General features: G+C 38.0%; 1 protein-coding gene across 6 annotated transcripts in view; it reads left to right on the forward strand.

Moving 5' to 3' along the window:
- The window catches only part of LOC131926172 (uncharacterized), a 41,649-nt gene extending 22,818 nt beyond the window's left edge, over positions 1 to 18,831 (forward strand). For 5 of the 6 annotated variants that reach the window (XM_059281453.1, XM_059281455.1, XM_059281456.1 and 2 more), the window contains 8 exons: positions 2,793 to 2,898; positions 3,433 to 3,509; positions 7,860 to 7,965; positions 8,502 to 8,578; positions 12,418 to 12,523; positions 13,057 to 13,133; positions 17,253 to 17,351; positions 18,402 to 18,831. In XM_059281453.1, coding sequence (XP_059137436.1) covers positions 2,793 to 2,898; positions 3,433 to 3,509; positions 7,860 to 7,965; positions 8,502 to 8,578; positions 12,418 to 12,523; positions 13,057 to 13,133; positions 17,253 to 17,327 — 624 coding nt within the window. In that variant the 3' untranslated portion in view covers positions 17,328 to 17,351; positions 18,402 to 18,831. The remainder of the gene's footprint in view (positions 1 to 2,792; positions 2,899 to 3,432; positions 3,510 to 7,859; positions 7,966 to 8,501; positions 8,579 to 12,417; positions 12,524 to 13,056; positions 13,134 to 17,252; positions 17,352 to 18,401) is intronic. The other variant, XM_059281458.1, reaches the window with a different exon arrangement.
- Positions 18,832 to 23,809: the final 4,978 nt, after the last annotated feature.

Below are 23,809 nucleotides of genomic sequence, written 5' to 3' on the forward strand. Positions count from 1 at the left end.
TCTTACACAACTGTGATCAGAGTTACTTTTTTCATAACAGACCAGACCTCAATACAAGCTAGATGTCCAACAACACAAGAAAGGATATAGAAAATGTGGTACACTTACATAATGGAGTATTACTCATCTGTTAAAAAACTGACATCATTAAACTGACATGCCATGTTGATATGCAATGCTTTGTTGATACTCATGGAAAATTTGCCCTTTCTTAAACAAAAGGGAGGAGGAGTTGATGGGGGGTGGGAACAGAAAGTGAATGGAGGTGAGGGACTGAAAGGCAGGTGAAGAGAGGGCAGAAATTATGGTTAGGATGTAAAATAAAGCAAACAAACAAATAAATAAATAAATAAATAAAAGAATTGAAAACAAACAAAAACCAAAATCAAACCAAAAAAAGAAAAAGGAAAGAAATTTTCAGGCAAATGTGTGGAACTGGAAAAAAAACATCCTTAGTGAGGTACCCAGAACCAGAATACAAACTTGATTGTGCCCTAGCTCAATTGTCATCAGACAGGCTTCACCCAACACCTGAAGGAAACAGATACAGAGACCTGCAGCCAAAATTTAGGCCTCGCCTGGGGGAATCCTGCTGAAGAATGGGAGGATTATAGGAGTCAGAGGGGTCAAGGACATCACATGAAAACCCACAGATTCAACTAACCTGGGCTCATGGGAGCTCATTGAGACTGAAGTGACATCCAGAGTGCCTTCACGGACTGACCTAGGCCCTCTGCATATATGTGGCAGTTGGGTAGATCTTCCTTCTTGTAGTACTCTTAAAAGTGAAAGCAGAAGTTTTCTCTAATTGTTTTGCTGGCTTTAGGGATCTATTCTTCATACTTGGGTCCCTTGCCCAGCCTTAAAGCAAGCATTTGTGTTTAGTCTTACTGGAACTTGTGATGCCATGTTTTGTTGAAATTCATGGGAAGCCTGTCTTTTTATGAATAGAAACTGAGTAGTGCATGGGGGACAGTGTAGGGAGAGACATAGGAAGTAGAGGTGGGGTGGAAAGCTGTGGTTGGGATGTGAAATAAACAAATAAATTTAAAATAAAACCAAAAAGTTGTAATTCACATGTAGTGAATATTTACTACATGCTGTGATATTAAGCCCTGGATGTCACAGATCAGGAGAGCAACCAACAGAATTTACAAAAGCCTTTGAACAGAAATTAAAAAATACTCAATAAAATAACTTTCAAAGCTAAACTAGACACACCCCAAAAAGATGGTCTGCTCTGGGATGTTCTGTATGGCAAATGTGTTGCTCGGATTGGTTGGTAAATAAAACACTGATTGGCCAGTAGTCAGGCAGGAGGAAGTACAGGCGGGATAAGGAGGAGAATAAAGCTGGGACATGGAAGGCTGAGTCAGAGACACTGCCAGCCGCCACGATGACAAACAGCATATGAAGATGCCAGTAAGCCACGATCCACGTGGCAAGGTATAGATTCATAGAAATGGATTAATTTAAGCTGGAAGAACAGTTAGCAAGAAGCCTGGTATGGCCATACAGTTTGTAAGCAATATAAGTCTCTGTGTTTACTTGGTTGAGTCTGAGCGGCTGTGGGACTGGCAGGTGAGAGAGATTTGTCCTGAGTGTGGGCCAGGCAGGAAAACTGTAGGTACAATGATCCACCATGAACAACTTGTTTTTATCTCAGAGATGCAGAGATGGTTTGAAATACACAAGTCAACAGAGTTAACAAAGCACAGAAACAGACTTAGACAAAAAGTCACCTAATCTTCTCAATACATGTAGATAAGGCCCTTGCCAAAATCCAATATACCATCATGATAACAGTCCAGAGAGTTTAAGAAAAGGAGCATATCTCAACACAATAACAATTATATAAGGAGAAACTCAGAGCCAACGTCTTCTTCAATGGAAGAAAACATGAGTACCTTGAGGTCATAAGAGACAGGTTTGTCTCTCATCTTGAATCCTTTTCAATGTTGTGCTCAATCTATTAGCTGGAGCAATAAATCAGGAGAACAAAATTAAAGGGAGACCAATAGGAGAATAGAAATCAATACTGTTTGTATTAGTTATGGTTTCTATTGCTGGGAAGAGATACCATGACCATGGCTACTCCTATTAGGGAACCATTTCATTGGGATGGATTCCTGTTTCACAGGTTTTGTCCACCATCATCATGGTGGGACATGGCAGCATGCAGGCAGACATGGTCCTGGATAAGGAGCTGAGAGTTCTCATCCTGATCAGCAAGCAGTAAAAGAGCCTGTGTCTACTCTGGGTGTAACTTGAGCACAGGAGACCTCAAATGGCCCCCACAGAGACAAACTTCCCCCAACAAGGTCACACCACCGCCAACAAGGCCAAACCTTCTGATAGTGACACTTCCTATAAGCTTATGGGGCCCACTTGCATTCAAAGTACCACACTGTCCAAAGAAATTTTCCTGATAATAGGGTAGGCAATTCTTTATTTTATAAATATCCTCCAATTTCATTTGGGAATATAAATAGCATTAACAGTTCTTACATAAAAGTAGTTGCTTTTGTTTTGTTAATATTGTGCATCAGGTCAAATCCTCTGAATGTGTTTCCTTTTTTCTTTGTACCTCTTACATAGTGAAGTGCCATGAAAAATGAAGGATAGATTTAAACTTTACTGTGCACAATAGATTTGCTATTAAAATGTCTTTGTCTTCAATATATACTACATAGAATTTCAAGAACACTTGTCACAAAATTAAGAATTCAAGTTTGTTCTTAGAAATCAAATAAGACCTTTCTAACATATGTTACCAATACTCCTGTTGATAGAGTGTGTCTGACCCTAATGGACCACAGAAATCTTCCACAAAAGCTCCCAACTCATCCAATATGGACAATGATGCAGAAAAGAATGTAATAATGCATCAGGAGAGAAGTAAGTACTACATTTTAAAATATACTTGTTCTATAGAATGATTGTGTATAGAACAGAACACTATCTGTAATAGACAGACAACTACACATATAGGAAGCAAAAGGATTAGTAGATTGGTAATAACACACACACATTATCAAATCTGAGCAACAGATAAGATTTTGTTTGTCAAAGACGGAGTCCTTGCTCCCACCTCTCAGGTGTCCATATTTCATTTGCTTTATCTTCAGAAATATATGAGATCAATCTGAATATATAAGTGAAGGGAACTCCCATACAGTGGGGGCTGCTTCCTAAACCTCTGTTCAGAGTAAAACCACACCCAGACACTTGTTTTGGAGAGAGAGCCTTTATTACGCAGAGAAGATAAGTTAAATATTTCCACTGCAGTTTATACTTAATTCAAACTTTTGCTTGGGAAAATGAAAATAAATATTTTCTCATCCCTAATGTGTCTTCATTATAGCAATGGACAGCTTTTCCCCTAAATGTTCATTGTACTTTGCTTAGTGAAATATGTGCACTTGTTAACAGCATCTGTCATGGAAGACCAAGAGAATGCCTCAGAAGAGCAGAGGCAGCACAGTGCTAGAAAAACTAAGCGGCCATTTGTAAGTATATACTTCAGTTTACATTGCACATTTAAGCTGTTTCCACAGTAATGTTCCATAGGCCAAATAAGGTTAAATTTAGTATGTCTTCTAGAGTTAATGCATAGAACGTAAACTTTTTTTTTAAGTATTCTTACATTTTATTCTTTGAAAACTACATTCACCACTGACTCCTTCCATCTTGTGTTGGTGGAACTCATCATTCTTCTTCTTCTTCTTCTTCTTCTTCTTCTTCTTCTTCTTCTTCTTCTTCTTCTTCTTCTTCTTCTTCTTCTTCTTCTTCTTCCTCTTCTTCTTCTTTGCTTAATGTCTCTTAAAATTTACTTTTGTTTTCGTTTTTGTTTTCTGAGACAGTGTTTTTCTGTGTAGCTTTGCACCTTTCCTGGAACTCACTCTGTAGACCAGGCTGGCCTCAAACTCACAGAGATCTGCCCATCTCTGCCTCCTGAGTGCTGGGATTAAAGGTGTGTGCCACCACTGCCGGGCTCTTAAAATTACTATTAATAGCCCACTGAGTCCAAGTAGGGCTGACCATCTGTGAATGTGTGTGAAGACACTTTCTGGGACATGAGCTATCTGTCCTAAGCCACAGCCCACAGAAAAATCAATCTCCTCCTTTCACAACCAGTCATGGCCTATTGCTCCTCATCTAGTGCTGGGGCCTTGAGAGATGTTTCCTCATTCATGCTGGCATCTTGACTGGCTTGAGCTTGTGCAAGTCTAGTGTAAGACACAGCTGTTCTGAGTTGATCTGTGCATCCGTTATGCCATGTCCCAAAAAGAACATTTCAGTGTACTTCTCTCCAGATTCAAACTCTTACATTGTTTTCAGGCCATTCTTCCTCATTGTTTCTTGAGCTTTCAGTAGTGGAAGGTCAATGCAAATGACCCTTCTGCAGATGAACCTTCACACTGGCTTATCCTTATCATGTTAACTAGTTAATATTAACATTAACCATTACCCTCTGAAAAAAATCATATGACCAACAATGAGAGCAGAACAAACCTATGGGTATATAACATAAATAAAAATAGCACTAGTTGATTTTCCTGGACTAGCTTATGACTACTCCAAACATAAGCATTTGACAAGGTTACAGCATCAGACATTTAATCCATTGCTTGGAGCAGGTCTACCATCCATTTCTAACAAGATTGGTTATTTACATAACCACCACACAACCATTGCGGACACTTGCTTGGCTGGTCACTGTTGTCATAGGAAAGGTCCAAGACCTGATAGACTCTTGATGTATTTCATGACCAGTTGCTGGAATTACAACTTTTATTATGATGAAAGGCAGAAATTCCTTGTCTGCTAGAGATTGAGTTCTAAATGCCCTGCAACCAGACTGTGTGGTATCTTCAACAAGAGAGTCTTACCATTTAGTTATGACAAACAACCAGAATGTGTAGTAATAGATTGTTATTTGGGATGACATGGAGGCCAACTTGACAGACAACTCAAAAGGAGGTATGCCGTCCCTTGTTTTGGAGTTTCAATGTAAATCTCATGTCTCATGAGATAGGTCAACACATTCCAGGTACCTCTGAACAAACTCTTTTTAGTATGTCTTTTAAACTATTTGACCAACTAGTCGCTTCCGCAAGCCTTCATACAGTCTTAGTTTATGTTCAGTTACACCTTAGTCCCTGCTCTGACTTATGCTTCTACTTTTATTGCCACTTAAACCTTAGCCCAGAGTACTTATTGCTCCAGTGTTATTTCTTGTCACCTGTGTTCTACCTCCCCTTAAATTATATTTTACTTAATTTGCAAGATCCTGGTTCCTATCAGGCTTTTTTCATAGACCTTCATTTTTATTTGGCACTCATCCTTCTGTCCTTTAGCCTCCAATTCTTCCATGATTGAAACTGTCAACATCCAGTATTCTCCTTCTCTGATTTAATTTTACATATATTTTCCTGTCTCCCTTTCAATGGGTCCATCTACAATAGACCATGTCTAATTTCTAGGTTTCCTCGTGTAATCCTAATTGAACATACAAAAGTCTAATATCTACACATGAGGACAGCATATCACATTTGCTTTTTAATCCTAGCTGGCCTCATTGAGTAAAACTTCTTCTAGTTCTATTAATTCACTTGCAATTTTTACTATTTCATTTTTCTTTACATTGAGTAATATTCCATTGTGTGTATATACCACATTTTCCTTATCCTTTCATCTGCTGATGACTATCAAGGTTGATTCTATAACCTAGGGCAGGTGAGTGGGATTCTTTCATTGATTTTTATTCAGTTTGTCATCACTGATTTTGGTGTTAAATTTGTGAAATGCTAATTTGTTGTAGTGTTTATCAGCTGTAAGACATTTTGTGGAGCCTCAACCCTTTTACAGCTGATAAAATTCTACCATCTTTAAGTAGGGGCATTCTGAATTCTCTTACACTTTGTATACTTTAATATTCTTCTTACCTTATTGGATCTATCTAGAACTTCAGCTCTTTATTGAAATGTATAGAGACATTAAACAATGATTGCCTTTTTTCTCATCATAATTTTAGATTAATATTTTTTTCTCCAATTTAGAAGATGTAGACTGTAGGCTTGTTGCTTATTGCTTGTATAATTGTGACATATTCTCTACGCATACCTAGCCTCTCCTTAACTTTTTTTTTTTAGTAGAATCTTTTTTATTCAGAAAAAAAAAGAAAAAAAACCCAAAAAATTTTTCCAAACACACACAGGAGGGGGTATGGGTAAGGGGAGGTATCTGTCTGTCCAGCCCCAGCCCCCGGCCCATGTGGTTTTGGCAGCAATAAGGGAAATGGGGTAATGGCCCAAAAAAATAATGGTGTGTGTGTGAGTGTATGGAAAGAAGGGGTGCAAAAGCTGAAGGGAGCGGTGGTGGAGGGGACAGATGAGGTCAGTACTGGGAACGCCGCAGGTGGGAGGCCATTTCATAACATTGCCTACCAGGACACCAACCACAGCTGGCATAATGCTAAGGAAGGTCTTCCTGGGGACCGCGGCCCAGAAGGAGGGCGAGTCCTTGTAGCCTACGATGGCCGCGTCCTGACAGGTCCCGTCTGCCATGAGGCTGTCCATGTAGGCGTTCCACCCGGCCATGGCACTGCTGCTGGGGCTGCTCTGCCGTCCGGAACGCGGCTCTGTTAGCTGTGCCTCTCCTTAACTTTTATCACTAAGTTCCACATGTTCAATTGTTCAAATGTTCAATGACCAAGTTGTTTTTATCTCAGAGATGCAGAGATGGTTTGAAATACACAAGTCAACAGATTTAACAAAGCACAGAAACAGACTTAGACAAAAAGTCACCTAATCTTCTCAATACATGTAGATAAAGTCCTTGACAAAATCCAATATACCATCATGATAACAGTCCAGAGAGTTTAAGAAAAGGAGCATATCTCAACACAATAACAATTATATAAGGAGAAACTCAGAGCCAACGTCTTCTTCAATAGAAGAAAACATGAGTGCCTTGAGGTCATAAGAGACAGGTTTGTCTCTCATCTTGAATCCTTTTCAATGTTGTGCTCAATCTATAAGCTGGAGCAATACATCAGGAGAACAAAATTAAAGGGAGACCAATAGGAGAATAGAAATCAATACTGTTTGTATTAGTTATGGTTTCTATTGCTGGGAAGAGATACCATGACCATGGCTACTCCTCTTAGGGAACCATTTCATTGGGATGGATTCCTGTTTCACAGGTTTTGTCCACCATCATCATGGTGGGACATGGCAGCATGCAGGCAGACATGGTCCTGGACAAGGAGCTGAGAGTTCTCATCCTGATCAGCAAGCAGTAAAAGAGCCTGTGTCTACTCTGGGTGTAACTTGAGTACAGGAGACCTCAAATGGCCCCCACAGAGACAAACTTCCCCCAACAAGGTCACACCACCGCCAACAAGGCCAAACCTTCTGATAGTGACACTTCCTATAAGCTTATGGGGCCCATTTGCATTCAAAGTACTACACTGTCCAAAGAAATTTTCCTGATAATAGGGTAGACAATTCTTTATTTTATAAATATCCTCCAAATTCATTTGGGAATATAAATAGCATTAACAGTTCTTACATAAAAGTAGTTGCTTTTGTTTTGTTAATATTGTGCATCAGGTCAAATCCTCTGAATGTGTTTCCTTTTTTCTTTGTACCTCTTACATAGTGAAGTGCCATGAAAAATGAAGGTTAGATTTAAACTTTACTGTGCACAATAGATTTGCTATTAAAATGTCTTTGTCTTCAATATATACTACATAGAATTTCAAGAACACTTGTCACAAAATTAAGAATTCAAGTATGTTCTTAGAAATCAAATAAGACCTTTCTAACATATGTTACCAATACTCCTGTTGATAGAGTGTGTCTGACCCTAATGGACCACAGAAATCTTCCACAAAAGCTCCCAACTCATCCAATATGGACAATGATGCAGAAAAGAATGTAATAATGCATCAGGAGAGAAGTAAGTACTACATTTTAAAATATACTTGTTCTATAGAGTGATTGTGTATAGAACAGAACACTGTCTGTAATAGACAGACAACTACACATATAGGAAGCAAAAGGATTAGTAGATTGGTAATAACACACACACACATTATCAAATCTGAGCAACAGATAAGATTTTGTTTGTCAAAGACAGAGTCCTTGCTCCCACCTCTCAGGTGTCCATATTTCATTTGCTTTATCTTCAGAAATATATGAGATCAATCTGAATATGTAAGTGAAGGAAACTCCCATACAGTGGGGGCTGCTTCCTAAACCTCTGTTCAGAGAAAAACCATACTCAAACACCTGTTTTTAAGAGAGATTCTTTATTAAATAGAGAAGATAAGTTAAATTTTTCCACTGCAGTTTATACTTAATTCAAACTTTTGCTTGGGAAAATGAAAGTAAGTATTTTCTCATCCCTAATGTGTCTTCATTATAGCAATGGACAGCTATTCCCCTAAATGTTCATTGTACTTTGCTTAGTGAAATATGTGCACTTGTTAACAGCATCTGTCATGGAAGACCAAGAACATGCCTCAGAAGAGCAGAGGCAGCACAGTGCTAGAAAAACTAAGCGGCCATTTGTAAGTATATACTTCAGTTTACATTGCACATTTATGCTGTTTCCACAGTAGTGTTCCATAGGCCAAATAAGGTTAAATTTAGTATGTCTTCTAGAATTAATACATAGAATGTAAACATTTTTTTTAAGTGTTCTTACTATTTATTCTTTGAAAACTACATTCACCACTGACTCCTTCCATCTTGTGCTGGTGGAACTCATCATTCTTCTTCTTCTTCTTCTTCTTCTTCTTCTTCTTCTTCTTCTTCTTCTTCTTCTTCTTCTTCTTCTTTTTCTTCTTGTTCTTCTTCCTCTTCTTCTTCTTCGCTTAATGTCTCTTAAAATTTACTTTTGTTTTCGTTTTTGTTTTCTGAGACAGTGTTTTTCTGTGTAGCTTGCACCTTTCCTGGAACTCACTCTGTAGACCAGGCTGGCCTTAAACTCACAGAGATCTGCCCATCTCTGCCTCCTGAGTGCTGGGATTAAAGGTGTGTGCCACCACTGCCGGGCTCTTTAAATTCTATTAATAGCCCACTGAGTCCAAGTAGGGCTGACCATCTGTGAATGTGTGTGAAGACACCTCCTGGGACATGAGCTATCTGTCCGAAGCCCAAGCCCACAGATAAATTAATCTCCTCTTTTCACAACCAGCCATGGCCAATTGCTACTCATCTAGTGCTGGGGCCTTGAGAGATATTTCCTCATTCATGCTGGCATCTTGACTGGCTTGAGCTTGTGCAAGTCTAGTGTAGGACACAGCTGTTCTGAGTTGATCTGTGCATCCGTTATGCCATGTCCCAAAAAGAACATTTCAGTGTACTTCTCTCCAGATTCAAACTCTTACATTGTTTTCAGACCATTCTTCCTCATTGTTTCTTGAGCTTTCAGTAGTGGAAGGTCAATGCAAATGACCCTTCTGCAGATGAACCTTCACACTGGCTTATCCTTATCATGTTAACTAGTTAATATTAACATTAACCATTACCCTCTGAAAAAAATCATATGACCAACAATGAGAGCAGAACAAACCTATGGGTATATAACATAAATAAAAATAGCACTAGTTGATTTTCCTGGACTAGCTTATGACTACTCCAAACATAAGCATTTGACAAGGTTACAGCATCAGACATTTAATCCATTGCTTGGAGCAGGTCTCCCATCCATTCCTAACAAGGTTGGTTATTTACATAACTACCACCCAACCATTGTGGACAGCTTGCCAGGCTGGTCACTGTTGTCATAGGAAAGGTCCAAGACTGGGTAGACTCTTGATATATTTCATGACCAGTGACTGGAACTACAACTTTTATTATGATGAAAGGCAGAAATTCCTCGTCTGCTAGGGATTGAGTTCTAAATGCCATGCAACCAGACTGTGTGGTATCTTCAACCAAAGAGTCTTACCATTTAGTTATGACAAACAACCAGAAAGTGTAGAAATATATTGTGTTATTTGGGGTAACATGGAGGCCTACTTGACCGATAACTCAAAAGGAGATATCTTTTCCTTTGTTTTGGAGTTTCAATGTAAATCTCATGCCTTATTAGGGAAGTCAACACATTCCAGGTACCTCTGAACAAGCTCTTTTTAGTATATCTTTTAAACTATTTGACCACCTAGTCGCTTCCACAAGCCTTCATACAGCCTTAGTCTTTGTTCAGTTACACCTTAGTCCCTGCTCTGACTTATTCTTCTACCTTCGTTTCCACTTAAACCTTAGCCCAGAGTACTTATTGCTCCAGTGTTATTTCTTGTCACCTGTGTTCTACCTCCCCTTAAATTATATTTTACTTAATTTGCAAGATCCTGGTTCCTATCAGGCTTTTTTCATAGACCTTCATTTTTATTTGGCACTCATCCTTCTGTCCTTTAGCCTCCAATTCTTCCATGATTGAAACTGTCAACATCCAGTATTCTCCTTCTCTGATTTAATTTTACATATATTTTCCTATCTCCCTTTCAATGGGTCCATCTACAATAGACCATGTCTAATTTTTTAGGCTTCCTCGTATAATTCTATTTGAACATAAAAAAGTCTAATATCTACACATGAAGACAGCATATCACATTTCTTTTTTAATCCTAGCTGGCCTCATTGAGTAAAACTTCTTCTAGTTCTATTAATTTACTTGCAATTTTTACGATTTCATTTTTCTTTACATTGAGTAATATTCCATTGTGTGTATATACCACATTTTCCTTATCCTTTCTTCTGCTGATGACTATCAAGGTTGATTCTATAATCTAGGGCAGGTGAGTGGGATTCTTTCATTGATTTTTTTATTCAGTTTGTTATCACTCATTTTGGTGTTAAATTTGTGAAATGCTAATTTGTTGTAGTGTTTATCAGCTTTAAGACATTTTGTGGAGCCTCAACCCTTTTACAGCTGATAAAATCCTACCATCTTTAAGTAGGGGCATTCTGAGTTCTCTCACACTTTGTATGCTTTAATATCATTCTTACCTTATTGGGTCTATCTAGAACTTCAGCTCTTTAATAAAAAGAGTAGAGACAGTGAACAATGATTGCCTTTTTTTCTTATCATTGTGGTTAGATTAATATTTTTTCTGCATTTTAGAACATGTAGATGGTAGGCTTGTTGTTTATTGCTTGTACAATTGTGACATATTCTCTACCCACACCAAGCCTCTGCTTAACTTTATTCACTAAGTTCCACATGTTCAGTTGTTCAAATGTTCAATGACCAAGTTGTTTTTATCTCAGAGATGCAGAGATTGTTTGAAATACACAAGTCAACAGATTTAACAAAGCACAGAAACAGACTTAGACAAAAAGTCACCTAATCTTCTCAATACATGTAGATAAGGCCCTTGCTAAAAACCATATATACCATCATGATAATAATCCAGAGAGTGTAAGAAAAGGAGCATATCTCAACACAATAAAAATTATATAATGGGAAACTCACAGCCAACGTCTTCTTCAATAGATGAAAACATGACTCCCTTGAGGTCATAAGAGACAAATTTGTTTATCATCTTGAATCCTTTTCAATGTTGTGCTCAATCTATAAGCTGGAGCAATACATCAGGAGAACAAAATTAAAGGGAGACCAATAGGAGAATAGAAATCAATACTGTTTGTATTAGTTATGGTTTCTATTGCTGGGAAGAGATACCATGACCATGGCTACTCCTCTTAGGGAACCATTTCATTGGGATGGATTCCTGTTTCACAGGTTTTGTCCACCATCATCATGGTGGGACATGGCAGCATGCAGGCAGACATGGTCCTGGACAAGGAGCTGAGAGTTCTCATCCTGATCAGCAAGCAGTAAAAGAGCCTGTGTCTACTCTGGGTGTAACTTGAGCACAGGAGAACAGGAGACCTCAAATGGCCCCCACAGAGACAAACTTCCCCCAACAAGGTCACACCACCGCCAACAAGGCCAAAACTTCTGATAGTGACACTTCCTATAAGCTTATGGGGCCCATTTGCATTCAAAGTACCACACTGTCCAAAGAAATTTTCCTGATAATAGGGTAGGCAATTCTTTATTTTATAAATATCCTCCAATTTCATTTGGGAATATAAATAGCATTATCAGTTCTTATATAAAAGTAGTTGCTTTTGTTTTGTTAATATTGTGCATCAGGTCAAATCCTCTGAATATGTTTCTTCTTTTTTTTTTCTCTTACATAATGAGTTGCCATGAGAAATGAAGGATAGATTTAAAGTTACTGTACAAAATAGATTTGCTACTAAAATGTCTTTGTCTTCAATATATACTACATAGAATTTCAAGTACACTTGTCATAAAATTAGGAATTCAAATATGTTCTTAGAAATCAAATAAGACCTTTCTAACATATGTTACCAATACTCCTGTTGATAGAGTGTGTCTGACCCCAATGGACCACAGAAATCTTCCACAAAAGCTCCTGACTCATCCAATATAGACAATGATGCAGAAAAAATTGTAGTGATGCATCAGGAGAGAAGTAAGTATTACATTTTAAAATATACTTGTTCTATACAATCATTGTGTATAGAACAGAACACTATATGTCATAGACAGACAACTACACATATAGGAAGCAAAAGGATTAGTAGAATGGTAATAACACACACACATTATCAAATCTGAGCAACAGTTAAGATTTTGTTTGTCAAAGACGGAGTCCTTGCTTCCACCTCTCATTGTCCATATTTCATTTGCTTTATCTTCAGAAATATATGAGATCAATCTGAATATGTAAGTGAAGTGAACCCCCATACAGTGGGGTCTGCTTCCCAAACCTCTGTTCAGAGAAAAAACATACTCAAACACCTGTTTTTATGAGAGATTCTTTATTAAATAGAGAAGATAAGTTAAATTTTTCCACTGCAGTTTATACTTAATTCAAACTATTACTTGGGAAAATGAAAATAAATATTTTCTCATCCCTAATGTGTCTTCATTATAGCAATGGACAGCTTTTCCCCTAAATGTTCATTGTACTTTGCTTAGTGAAATATATGCACTTGTTAACAGCATCCATCATGGAAGACCAAGAACATGCCTCAGAAGAGCAGAGGCCGCACAGTGCTAGAAAAACTAAGCGGCCATTTGTAAGTATATACTTCAGTTTACATTGCACATTTAAGCTGTTTCCACGGTAATGTTCCATAGGCCAAATACAGTTAAATTTAGTATGCGTTCTAGAATTAATACATAGAACGTAAATTTTTTTTTATATATTCTTATTATTTCTTCTTTGAAAACTACATTCACCACTGACTATCTCCACCTTGTGCTGGTTGAACTCCTCCTCCTCCTCCTCCTCCTCCTCCTCCTCCTCCTCCTCCTCCTCCTCCCTCTCCTCCCTCTCCTCCTCCTTCTTCCTCTTCCTCTTCCTCTTCCTCTTCCTCTTCCTCTTCCTCCTCCTCTTCTTCTTCTTCGTTTAATGTCTCTTAAAATTACTTTTGTTTTTGTTTTTGTTTTTGTTTTCTGAGACAGTGTTTTTCTGTATAGCTTTGCACCTTTCCTGGAACTCACTCTGTAGAGCAGGCTGGCCTCGAACTCACAGAGATCTGCCTGTCTCTACCTCCTGAGTTCTGAGATTAAAGGTTTGTGCCACCACTGTCTGGCTCTTAATATTACTATTAAGAGCCCACTGAGTCCAAGTAGGGCTGACCATCTGTGAATGTGTGTGAAGACACTTTCTGGGACATGAGCAATCTGTCCTAAGCCACATCCCACAGAAAAATTAATCTCTTCCTTTCACAACCAGCCATGGCCTATTGCTCCTCATCTAGTGCTGGGGCCTTGAGAGATGTTTCCTCATTCATGCTTACATCTTGACTGGCTTGAGCTTGTGCAAGTCTAGTGTAGGACACAGCTGTTCTGAGTTGATCTGTGCATCCGTTATGCCATGTCCCAAAAAGAACATTTCAGTGTACTTCTCTCCAGATTCAAACTCTTACATTGTTTTCAGACCATTCTTCCTCATTGTTTCTTGAGCTTTCAGTAGTGGAAGGTCAATGCAAATGACCCATCTGCAGATGAGCCTTCACTCTGGCTTATCCTTATCATGGTAACTAGTTATGAGTCTCTACATTAACCATTACCCTTTGAAAAAAAATCATATGACCTACAATGAGAGCAGAACAAACCTATGAGTATAAATGTAAATAATAATAGCACTAGTTGATTCTCCTGAACTAGCTTATGACTATTCCAGACATACGCTTTTGACAAGGTTTATAGCATCAGACATTTAATCCATTGCTTGGAACAGGTCTCCCATCCATTCCTAACAAGGTTGGTTATTTACATAACTACCACCCAACCATTGTGGACAGCTTGCCTGGCTGGTCACTGTTGTCATAGGAAAGGTCCAAGACTGGATAGACTCTTGATGTATTTCATGACCAGTGACTGGAACTACAACTTTTATTATGATGAAAGGCAGAAATTCCTCGTCTTCTAGGGATTGAGTTCTAAATGCCCTGCAACCAGACTGTGTGGTATCTTCAACAAAAGAGTCTTACCATTTAGTTATGACAAACAACCAGAATGTGAAGATATAGATTATGTTATTTGGGGTGACATGGAGGCCTACTTGACCAATAACTCAAAAGGAGGTATCCTTTCCATTGTTTTGGAGTTTCAATGTAAATCTCATGTCTTATGAGATAAGTCAACACATTCCAGGTACCTCTGAACAAGCTCTTTTTAGTATGTCTTTTAAACTATTTGACCAACTAGTCGCTTCCACAAGCCTTCATACAGCCTTAGTTTATGTTCAGTTACACCTTAGTCCCTGCTCTGACTTACTCTTCTACCTTCATTGCCACTTAAACCTTAGCCCAGAGTACTTATTGCTCCAGTGTTATTTCTTGTCACCTGTGTTCTACCTCCCCTTAAATTATATTTTACTTAATTTGCAAGATCCTGGTTCCTATCAGGCTTTTTTCATAGACCTTCATTTTTATTTGGCACTCATCCTTCTGTCCTTTAGCCTCCAATTCTTCCATGATTGAAACTGTCAACATCCAGTATTCTCCTTCTCTGACTTAATTTTACATACATTTTCCTATCTTCCTGTCAATGGGTCCATCTACAATAGACCATGTCTAATTTCTAGGTTTCCTCGTGTAATCCTAATTGAACATACAAAAGTCTAATATCTACACATGAGGACAGCATATCACATTTGCTTTTTAATCCTAGCTGGCCTCATTGAGTAAAACTTCTTCTAGTTCTATTAATTCACTTGCAATTTTTATTATTTCATTTTTCTTTACATTGAGTAATATTCCATTGTGTGTATATACCACATTTTCCTTATCCATTCATCTGGTGATGTCTATCAAGTTTGATTCTATATCCTAGGGCAGGTGAGTAGGATTCTTTCATTGATTTTTTATTCAGTTTGTTATCACTGATTTTGGTGTTAAATTTGTGAAATGCTAATTTGTTGTAGTGTTTATCAGCTGTAAGACATTTGTGGAGCCTCAACCCTTTTACAGCTGATAAAATCCTACCATCTTTAAGTAGGGGCATTCTGAGTTCTCTCACACTTTGTATGCTTTAATATTCTTCTTACCTTATTGGGTCTATCTAGAACTTCAGCTCTTTATTAAAAAGTATGGAGACAGTGAACCATGATTGCCTTTTTTTCTCATCATTATGGTTAGATTAATATTTTTTCTCCATTTTAGAACATGTAGATGGTAGGCTTGTTGTTTATTGCTTGTATAATTGTGACATATTCTCTACCTATACCTAGCCTCTCCTGACTTTTATCATTATTGTCCAAATGTTCAATTGTGTTAGTGGTCGTTCATGCATATTGGAATAATCATGTGAATTTCTTTATTCCATTTATTTGATTTGTTGTATGTATTGGTTTACATACATTTCTCTTACCCTGCATTCTTGCATGAAACCATAAGGGCCATCATGGATATACTTTTTGTTATGGTCTTAAATTCTCTTTGCCAATATCATTTTTAATTTTATATATATGGTTATTTGTCTACATGTATTCTTGTGCATGATATGTGTGCTTGGTATACTCAGAGGCCAGAAAAGAGCATCCAATTCCCTGGAACTGGAGTTACAGATAGCTGTGAGATACGGTGTGGATGCTGGGAATTGAAAGTGGGTCCTCTGGAAGAATAGGCATTGCTTGTCAATGCTGGGGCATCTCTCAAACCCAGGCTTGTCAATCTCACATTTAGAAGTTTTGTATCTGTTCTCATCATGAAAATCAGTCTGTGGTTTTAACTCTTTTCATAGGAATCTTTCTCTAGTTTGGGTATCAAGGTATTACTGGCATCATAAAAATTTTGGAGAAATCCTTTGTTTTACTATTTCATGAAATGGTCTGAGTAGCAATGATATTCATTTTTCTTTGGTATTCTGTAAAACTATGCAAATAATCCATCTGGTCCTGGTCAGTTTTTAGTTGAAAAGTATTTTGTTCCTTCTTCAATCTCAATAGTGCATATATATATATATAAAATCATCTCCTTCCTCCTGACTTAATTTCATTACATACAATGAATCTAGAAATACATCCATTTCTTTTAGATTTTAGAATTACATGCAAAGGAGATTTTTAATATGTTTGTGATTTGAAGGATATCCTTCTTCTGGGAGTCAGCCTCTGTTTAAGCCTAGAACAGGTTTCATATGTCAATACAGGTGGTGCCTGGCAGGTGAAACCTAGCCACCTGTGGGAATGGTCCCGAGCAGAATACATAGGTTGAATCAAAGCAGTGAGAGCCTCTCAACTGGTCGTGGAGTTTGCCTAGTTCATCAGTGGGCCTAACCTCTAGAAGGCAGGGTCCCTCACTTGGTGTAGGAAGTCATACTGCCTGGGATTCTGGAGGGAAATCCCTGGGCCTTATGTTGTTGTAGGAGATCATGCAAGTCAGGCCCCAGGACAAAGTTCATGGGTATCTTATGTGGCCCTAAAGGGAAGTCAGAATCTTTCATCTGGTTCTGGAGTTTCTGGAATATCAGAGGTAGCCTAAGCCTAGAACTCAAGTCCCTCCCTTTCTGAAGGAGTCCTAGTACTTAATTCTCATACTATTGTAACTTATTCTAAAATTGTGAATGTATGTAAAATATGCAATCAGCCATAGTTGCCCTTTTTAGTTGAATGGATGGTTCAAATCTTTGGTGACATTGTTTAATTTTTAGTTTAAAAACTACTTATTTTACATAATCTCTTTCAGATTGATGCTATAAGAGCATGCTTTTGTGCATGTTTCACCAAAAACCGGATCTCTTCTTCCCACTACAAGAAATAGAAGAGAAAACATAAAAAAGTGATGGTAAGAGTTATATTTTCTTTTAAAATGTATTAGAAGGAATGTTTATCTAAAATATATACTCAGTTTTCCAGCTCAGGAGTATAAGTATTTCAGTGCAGCATGGGGGATAAAAAGAGTTAACTGTCAATGGAATGATTATCTCATGAGTCAACAACTGGCTAAATCAAGATTGTCATCAATCGCATATATATATATATATATATATATATATATATATATATATATATATATATACAGTTATTTAGATAGATTATATAGATATAGATAGTAAGATAGATAGAAGGATGGATGGATGCATGGATGGATGGATGGACAGATGGACGGACAGATGGATAGACGGATAGATGACGGATAGATAGATAGATAGATAGATAGATAGATAGATGACAGATGATAGATATCTAGAATGTGTGTGTATGTATGTTTTGGTCACATTTCAAAGGTTCAGGAATATTAGGAAATAAAGCTGAAGAGAGAAAGCTGGGAGCTAAAGAATATGAACAGTTTCAAATACTGGACATAAAGGAGGAAAATGGGGCAGTGTGTCTGGTGGTCGGGGAGAGAATAAATTCTTTAGAAAAGGAATAGTATGGTGTTGAAAATGTAAAAAGAACATAAATCGATTTCTAACACAAAGGTTTCATTGATAAGAAGAAAAGGTATTCCTAACCATCTTCCATGTTTTCCTCACTGTTGTTACATACTAGAGTTAGGTTCCAATTTAGACTTTAAGGCTCGGTTGAGTTTTATGATTAGGCTTCCTGTTATATAGTTAGAGTAGATTTAAGGTTAGAGTTAGGTGTTAGCATTAAGGTTCACAAATGTCATGGAGCATATAGATCTGTCATGAAGCATATAGATCTGTCATGAAAGTGAAGTATTCAATGGAATGTTCATGATGGATGAAAGGTGAACTTTACAAAAACGTCTCTATTGGCACACATGTTCTAGAAATGCATTTTATGAATGTTCTAACTAGCTCTTTTCACCATATAGTTTATAAAGTAGAAGAGAGCACTGTGTATTTAAAATGAATTATTCTCATCCTAGAACTTGGACAAGCCTACTACAATTGCCTGACAACTTCTCCGACCATCCACAATAAGACAACTCAGGAGAAAATCTGTCTCTTCTCCAATAATTGCTCTAAGAAAAAGCACATTTTTATTTTATGTTTTAGAATAATATAGTATTATATTACATATTCTTCAGTGTTATTTTCACCTGTTTATTTTGTTTTATTATGTTATACTATATTACACTATTATATTATCTTCAGTTTTTATTTCCATATGTTTATCTTGTTTTAATAGATTATGTTATATTATGTTAATATATTATGCTTTCTTCAGTGTTTATTTTACATTTACCTTCCTTCCCTTGATGTAAATAGTTCATGTATATGTGTACATATGTATATATGTATATATGTTTATATGTATATATGTTTATGTGCTTTGTAATATATTTTTAGAAGATACCATTTTTGAATGTACAAAGTTATTGAATAATTAATAATAATTAAATAATAATAATTTAATTACCCATTCAAAGTTGTTTGAGTCCATTTAATTGCTATATTTCCCTTTAGCTCTTCTAGTTATTAATGCAGCTATATAGTATTTGATGATGGTCATTGATGGTTCATCCATACCTTCTTTATGTAAATGAGCACTGTTTTAGTTTTTTTAGTTTATCCATTGTTTATTCTTTTAACCATGATTGGATTTCTTCTTGGTATCTTTCAATTATAATGAGCAATGCAGAGGTGTGTTTTCTCAGAAGTACATGAGTATCTGAGACCTGACATGAAATTCTTTGGGGGATAAATATAGATGTGAAGTAAATATAAATGTGTATGAAAAAAATCATATGGTAATTCCCCATTTAGGTTTGTGAGGAGGCGCCATACTGTATCCCCCAGCTCCTACATCACTCTCCATACCTATCAGCAATGCACAAAGGTTACAATTTCTCACACCCTTTCTGGCACTTCTTCCTTTTATGTATAGTAGCTATCCTGATTGCTTTTGCAATGTCTTTTTTACTGCCATTCCAGTGATTCTGGGTAAAATAAAACCTACTGAAGCCTTTTCTGTTGACTGTTGAGTGTCCCATGCAAGGCAATCAGCAAATATTGGTCCTCTCTTGTTACTTTGTTTTTTGCTTTTTTTTCATTAAATTTTTTGTTTATTTTACATACTAACCACAGTTCCCACACTGTATCTTGATTCTAGGTAGAAATAATAAATTTCTTCATTTAAACAGTTCCATTTTTAACCCAATTCCAGAAAACAGTTCCTAGGTCATTACTATAAGTAAACTCAAAATTGTCCCATTGCAATGAAATCTCTACTATTCATTTCATTTCTTAAGTCCCAAAATTCAAATGATAAATTCTGGTACGAGCCTTCCAAATATGAAGAAATCCATAACCAAAATCTTTTTGTAGTTTTATCTCATTTTAAGTTCAAAAAGTTCAAACAAATAAATTCTGGTATTAGGCTTTCACTTCAAAATATGAAGAGACGTTTTTCAACTGTTTTTGTCGGTTTCCTAAGCAGAGTTGAACTAGATATGGCCCATGTTTGTAGGAACCACAGTTCTTTTTTTCTGAGCAAGCTCATTGTTCTGGCTCTACAAGAAACACAGTAGAGAAGAAGAGTGCTCCTTTCTCAAAAGCAGAGTGTGTTTCTTGTAAGGCAAGCTAGTGTTGGTTTCAGCATCATAAACAGATTGAATCACATGCAGTTTCTGGTCTTATGAGCAAGAGCTGTTTTGGTGGTAAGGAAAGTCACTATTGTGCTCCAATTGCCATACACACTGCAAATAGCACTCGCATCTGTTCCCAGCAAGTGCAATGTATTGGACAGAAGAGAAGCTACTGTTCTTGTCAGTTTGCTAAGCAGAGTTCAACTAGATATGGCCCGTGTTTGTAGAAGCACAGTTCTTTTATTCTGAGCAAGCTCACTGTTCTGGTAGTGTAGGAAACACAGTAGAGCAGAAGACTGCTCCGTTCTCAAAAGCAGAGTGTGTTTCTACTAAGGTGAGCTAGTCTTGGTTTCCCCTTCATAAACGGAGTTGAATCGCATGTAGTTTCAGGTCCTAAGAGCAAGAGTTGTTTTCTGGTAAGGAAATTCACTATTGCGCTCCCATTGCCATACACAGTGCAAATTGCCCTTGTGTCTCTTCCCAGCAAGTGCAGTGTATTGGACAGAAGAAAACCTACTGTTTTTGTCATTTTTCTAAGCAGAGTTGATATAGATATGGCCCGTGTGTGTAGGAAGTACTAGTCTTTGGTTTTGAGCAAGCTCATTTTTTAGGCCCTATAGGAAACACAGTAGAGTAATTGAGTGCTCCTTTCTCAAAAGCAGAGTGTGTTTCTCAGAAGGCGAGCTAGTGTTGAATTCCCTTTCATAAACGGAGTTGAATCACATGCAGTTTCTAGTGCTGTGAGCAACAGTTTCTTTCTGGTAAGGAAAGTCACTGTTGCGCTCCTATTGCCATACACAGTGCAAATAGCACTCGCGTCTGTTCCCAGCAAGTGTAGTGTATTGGACGGAAGAGAAGCTACTGTTTTTGTTAGTTTCCTAAGCAGAGTTGAACTAGATATGGCCTTTGTGTGTAGGAAGCTAAGTATTTTGTTCTGAGCAAGCTCACTGTTCTGGCTCTATTGGAAACAGAGTAGCATAGAAGAGTCTCTTTTCTCAAAAGCAGAGTGTGTATCTTGTAAGGCAAGCTAGTGTTGAATTCCCATTCATAAAGGGAGGTGAATCACATGCAGTTTCTTTTCCTATGAGCAACAGTTCTTTTCTGGTAAGGAAAGAAACTATTGTGCTCCCATTGACATGCACAGTGCAATTAGCACTCACGTCTGTTCCCAGCATGTGCAGTGTATTGGACGGAAGAGCAGCTACTGTTCCTGTCAGTTTCCTAATTAGAGTTGAAGTAGATATGGCCCGTGTTTGTCAGAAGTACACTTCATTTGTTCTGAGCAAGCTCACTGTTCTGTTTCTATAGGAAACACAGTAGAGTAGAAGAGTTCTCCTAAATCAAAAGCAGAGTTTGTATCTTGTAGGCGAGCTAGTGTTGAATAACCCTTCATATACGGAGTTGAGTCACATTCAGTTTCTGGTCCTACGAGCAACAGTTCTTTTCTGGTAAGGAAAGTCACTATCATGCTCCCATTGCCATACACAGTGCAAATAGCACTCGTGTCTGTTCCCATCAAATGCAGTGTATTGCACGGAAGAGAAGCAACTATTTTTGTCAGTTTCCTAAGCAGATTTGAACTAGATATGGCCCGTGTGTGGAGGAAGCCCAGTTCTTCTGTTCTGAGTAAGCTCACTGTTCTGGCCATATAGCAAACACAGTAGAGTAAAAGAGTGCTCCTTCCTCAAAAGCAGAGTGTATTTCTCATAAGTCAAGCTAGTGTTGAATTCCCCTACATGAACTGATTTCAATCACATGCAATTTCTATTTTAAGAGCAATAGTTCTTTTCTGGTAAGGAAAGTCACTGTTGCGCTCCCATTGCCATACGCAGTACAAAAAGCACTCGTGTCTGTTCACAGCAAGAGCAGTGTGTTGGACGTAAGAGAAGCTACTGTTCTTGTCAGTTTCCTAAGCAGAGTTGAACTAGATATGCCCCATGTGTGTAGAAAGCACAGGTCTTTTGTTCTGAGAAAGCACACTATTGTGGCCCAATAGGAAACACAGTAGAGTAGAAGAGTGCTCCTTTCTCAAAAGCAGAGTGTGTTTCTCATAAAGCTAGCTGGTGCTGAATTCCCATTGATAAACAGAGTTGAGTCCCATGCAGTTTCTGTTCCTACGAGCAACAGTTCCTTTTTGGTAAGGAAAGTCACTATTAAGTCCTATTGAGATAAACACTGCAAATAGCACTCGTGTCTGTTCCCAGCAATTGCAGTACATTAGATAGAAGAGAAGCTACTGTTCTTGACAGTTTCCTAAGCAGAATTGAACAAGATATGGCCCGTGTGTGTAGGAAGTACAGTTCTTTTGTTCTGAGAAACTCAATGTTCTGTCTCTATTTGAAACCCAGTAGAGTAGAAGTGTGCTCCTTTCTCAAAAGCAGAGTTTGTTTCTCGTAAGGTGAGCTAGTGTTGAATTCCCCTTCATAAACAGAGTTGAATCCCATGCAGTTTCTGTCTTATGTGCAGCAGTTGCTTTCTGGTAAGGAAAGTCACTATTGAGCTCCATTGCCAAACACAGTTCAAATAGCACTCGCGTCTGTTCCAAGCGAGTGCAGTGTATTGGAAGGAAGAGGCCCTACTGTTCTAGTCAGTTTCCTAATCAGAGTTGAACTAGATATGGCCTGTGTGTGTAGCAAGTACAGTTCGTTTTTTCTGAGCAAGCTCACTGTTCTGGATCTACAGCTAACACAGTAGAGTAGAAGAGTGCTCCTTTCTCAAAAACAGAGAGTGTTTCCCCTTTATAAATGGAGTTGTATCACATTCATATTCTGGTCCTCAGGCAGCAGTTCTTTTCTGGTAAGGAAAGTCACTATTGTGCTCCCAATGCCATACACAGGGCAAATAGCACTCGTGTCAGTTCCCACCAAGTGCAGTGTATTGGACGGAATAAAAGCTACTGTTCTTGTTGAACTAGATTTGGCCCATGTGTGTAGGAGGCACAGTTCTTCTGTTCTGAGCAAGCTCACTGTTCTGGCTCTATAGGAATCACAGTAGACAAGAAGAGTGCTCTTTTCTCAAAAGCAGAGTATGTTTCTTGTAAGGAGAGGTAGTGTTGAATTCGCCTTCATAAACGGAGTTGTACCACATGCAGGTTCTGGTCCTATGAGCAGCAGTTCTTTTCCGGTAAGGAAAGTCACTATTGTGTTCCCATTTACATACACAGTTCAAATAGCACTCGCGTCTGTTCCCAGCCAGTGCAGTGTATTGGACAGAAGAGAAGCTACTGTTCTTGTCAGTTTCCTAAGTGTACTTATTATGGCCCATGTGTACGAAGCCCAGTTCTTTTGTTCTTAGTAAGCTCATGTTCTGCCTCAATTTGGACACAGTAGAGTAGAAGAGTGCTCTTTTCTTAAGAGCAGAGTATATTTCTTGTTAGCCAACCCAGTGTTGAATTCCTCTTCATAAAACTAATGGAATCTCATGCAACCTCCTATCCTACTAGCAACAGTTCTTTTTGGGGTAGGAAAGTTACTATTGTGCTCCCTTTGAGACACAGTAGAAATGTCACTAGTGTCTGTTCCCAGAAAGTACAGTGCATTGAATGGAAGAGAAACTACTGCTCTCCTCAGTTTCCTAAGCAGAGTTGAACTAGATATGGCCCGTGTGTTTAGGAAGCACAGTTCTTTTGTTCTGAGCAAGCTCACTCTTCTGGACATATAGGAAACAAAAGTAGAGTAGAACAGTGCTCCTTTCTCAAAAGCAGAGTGTGTTCCTCATTAGGCAACCTAGTATTGAATTCCCCTTCA

Source organism: Peromyscus eremicus, chromosome 16_21 (assembly GCF_949786415.1).
Source record: "Peromyscus eremicus chromosome 16_21, PerEre_H2_v1, whole genome shotgun sequence".
In the NCBI taxonomy this organism is placed as follows: Eukaryota; Metazoa; Chordata; class Mammalia; order Rodentia; family Cricetidae; genus Peromyscus; species Peromyscus eremicus.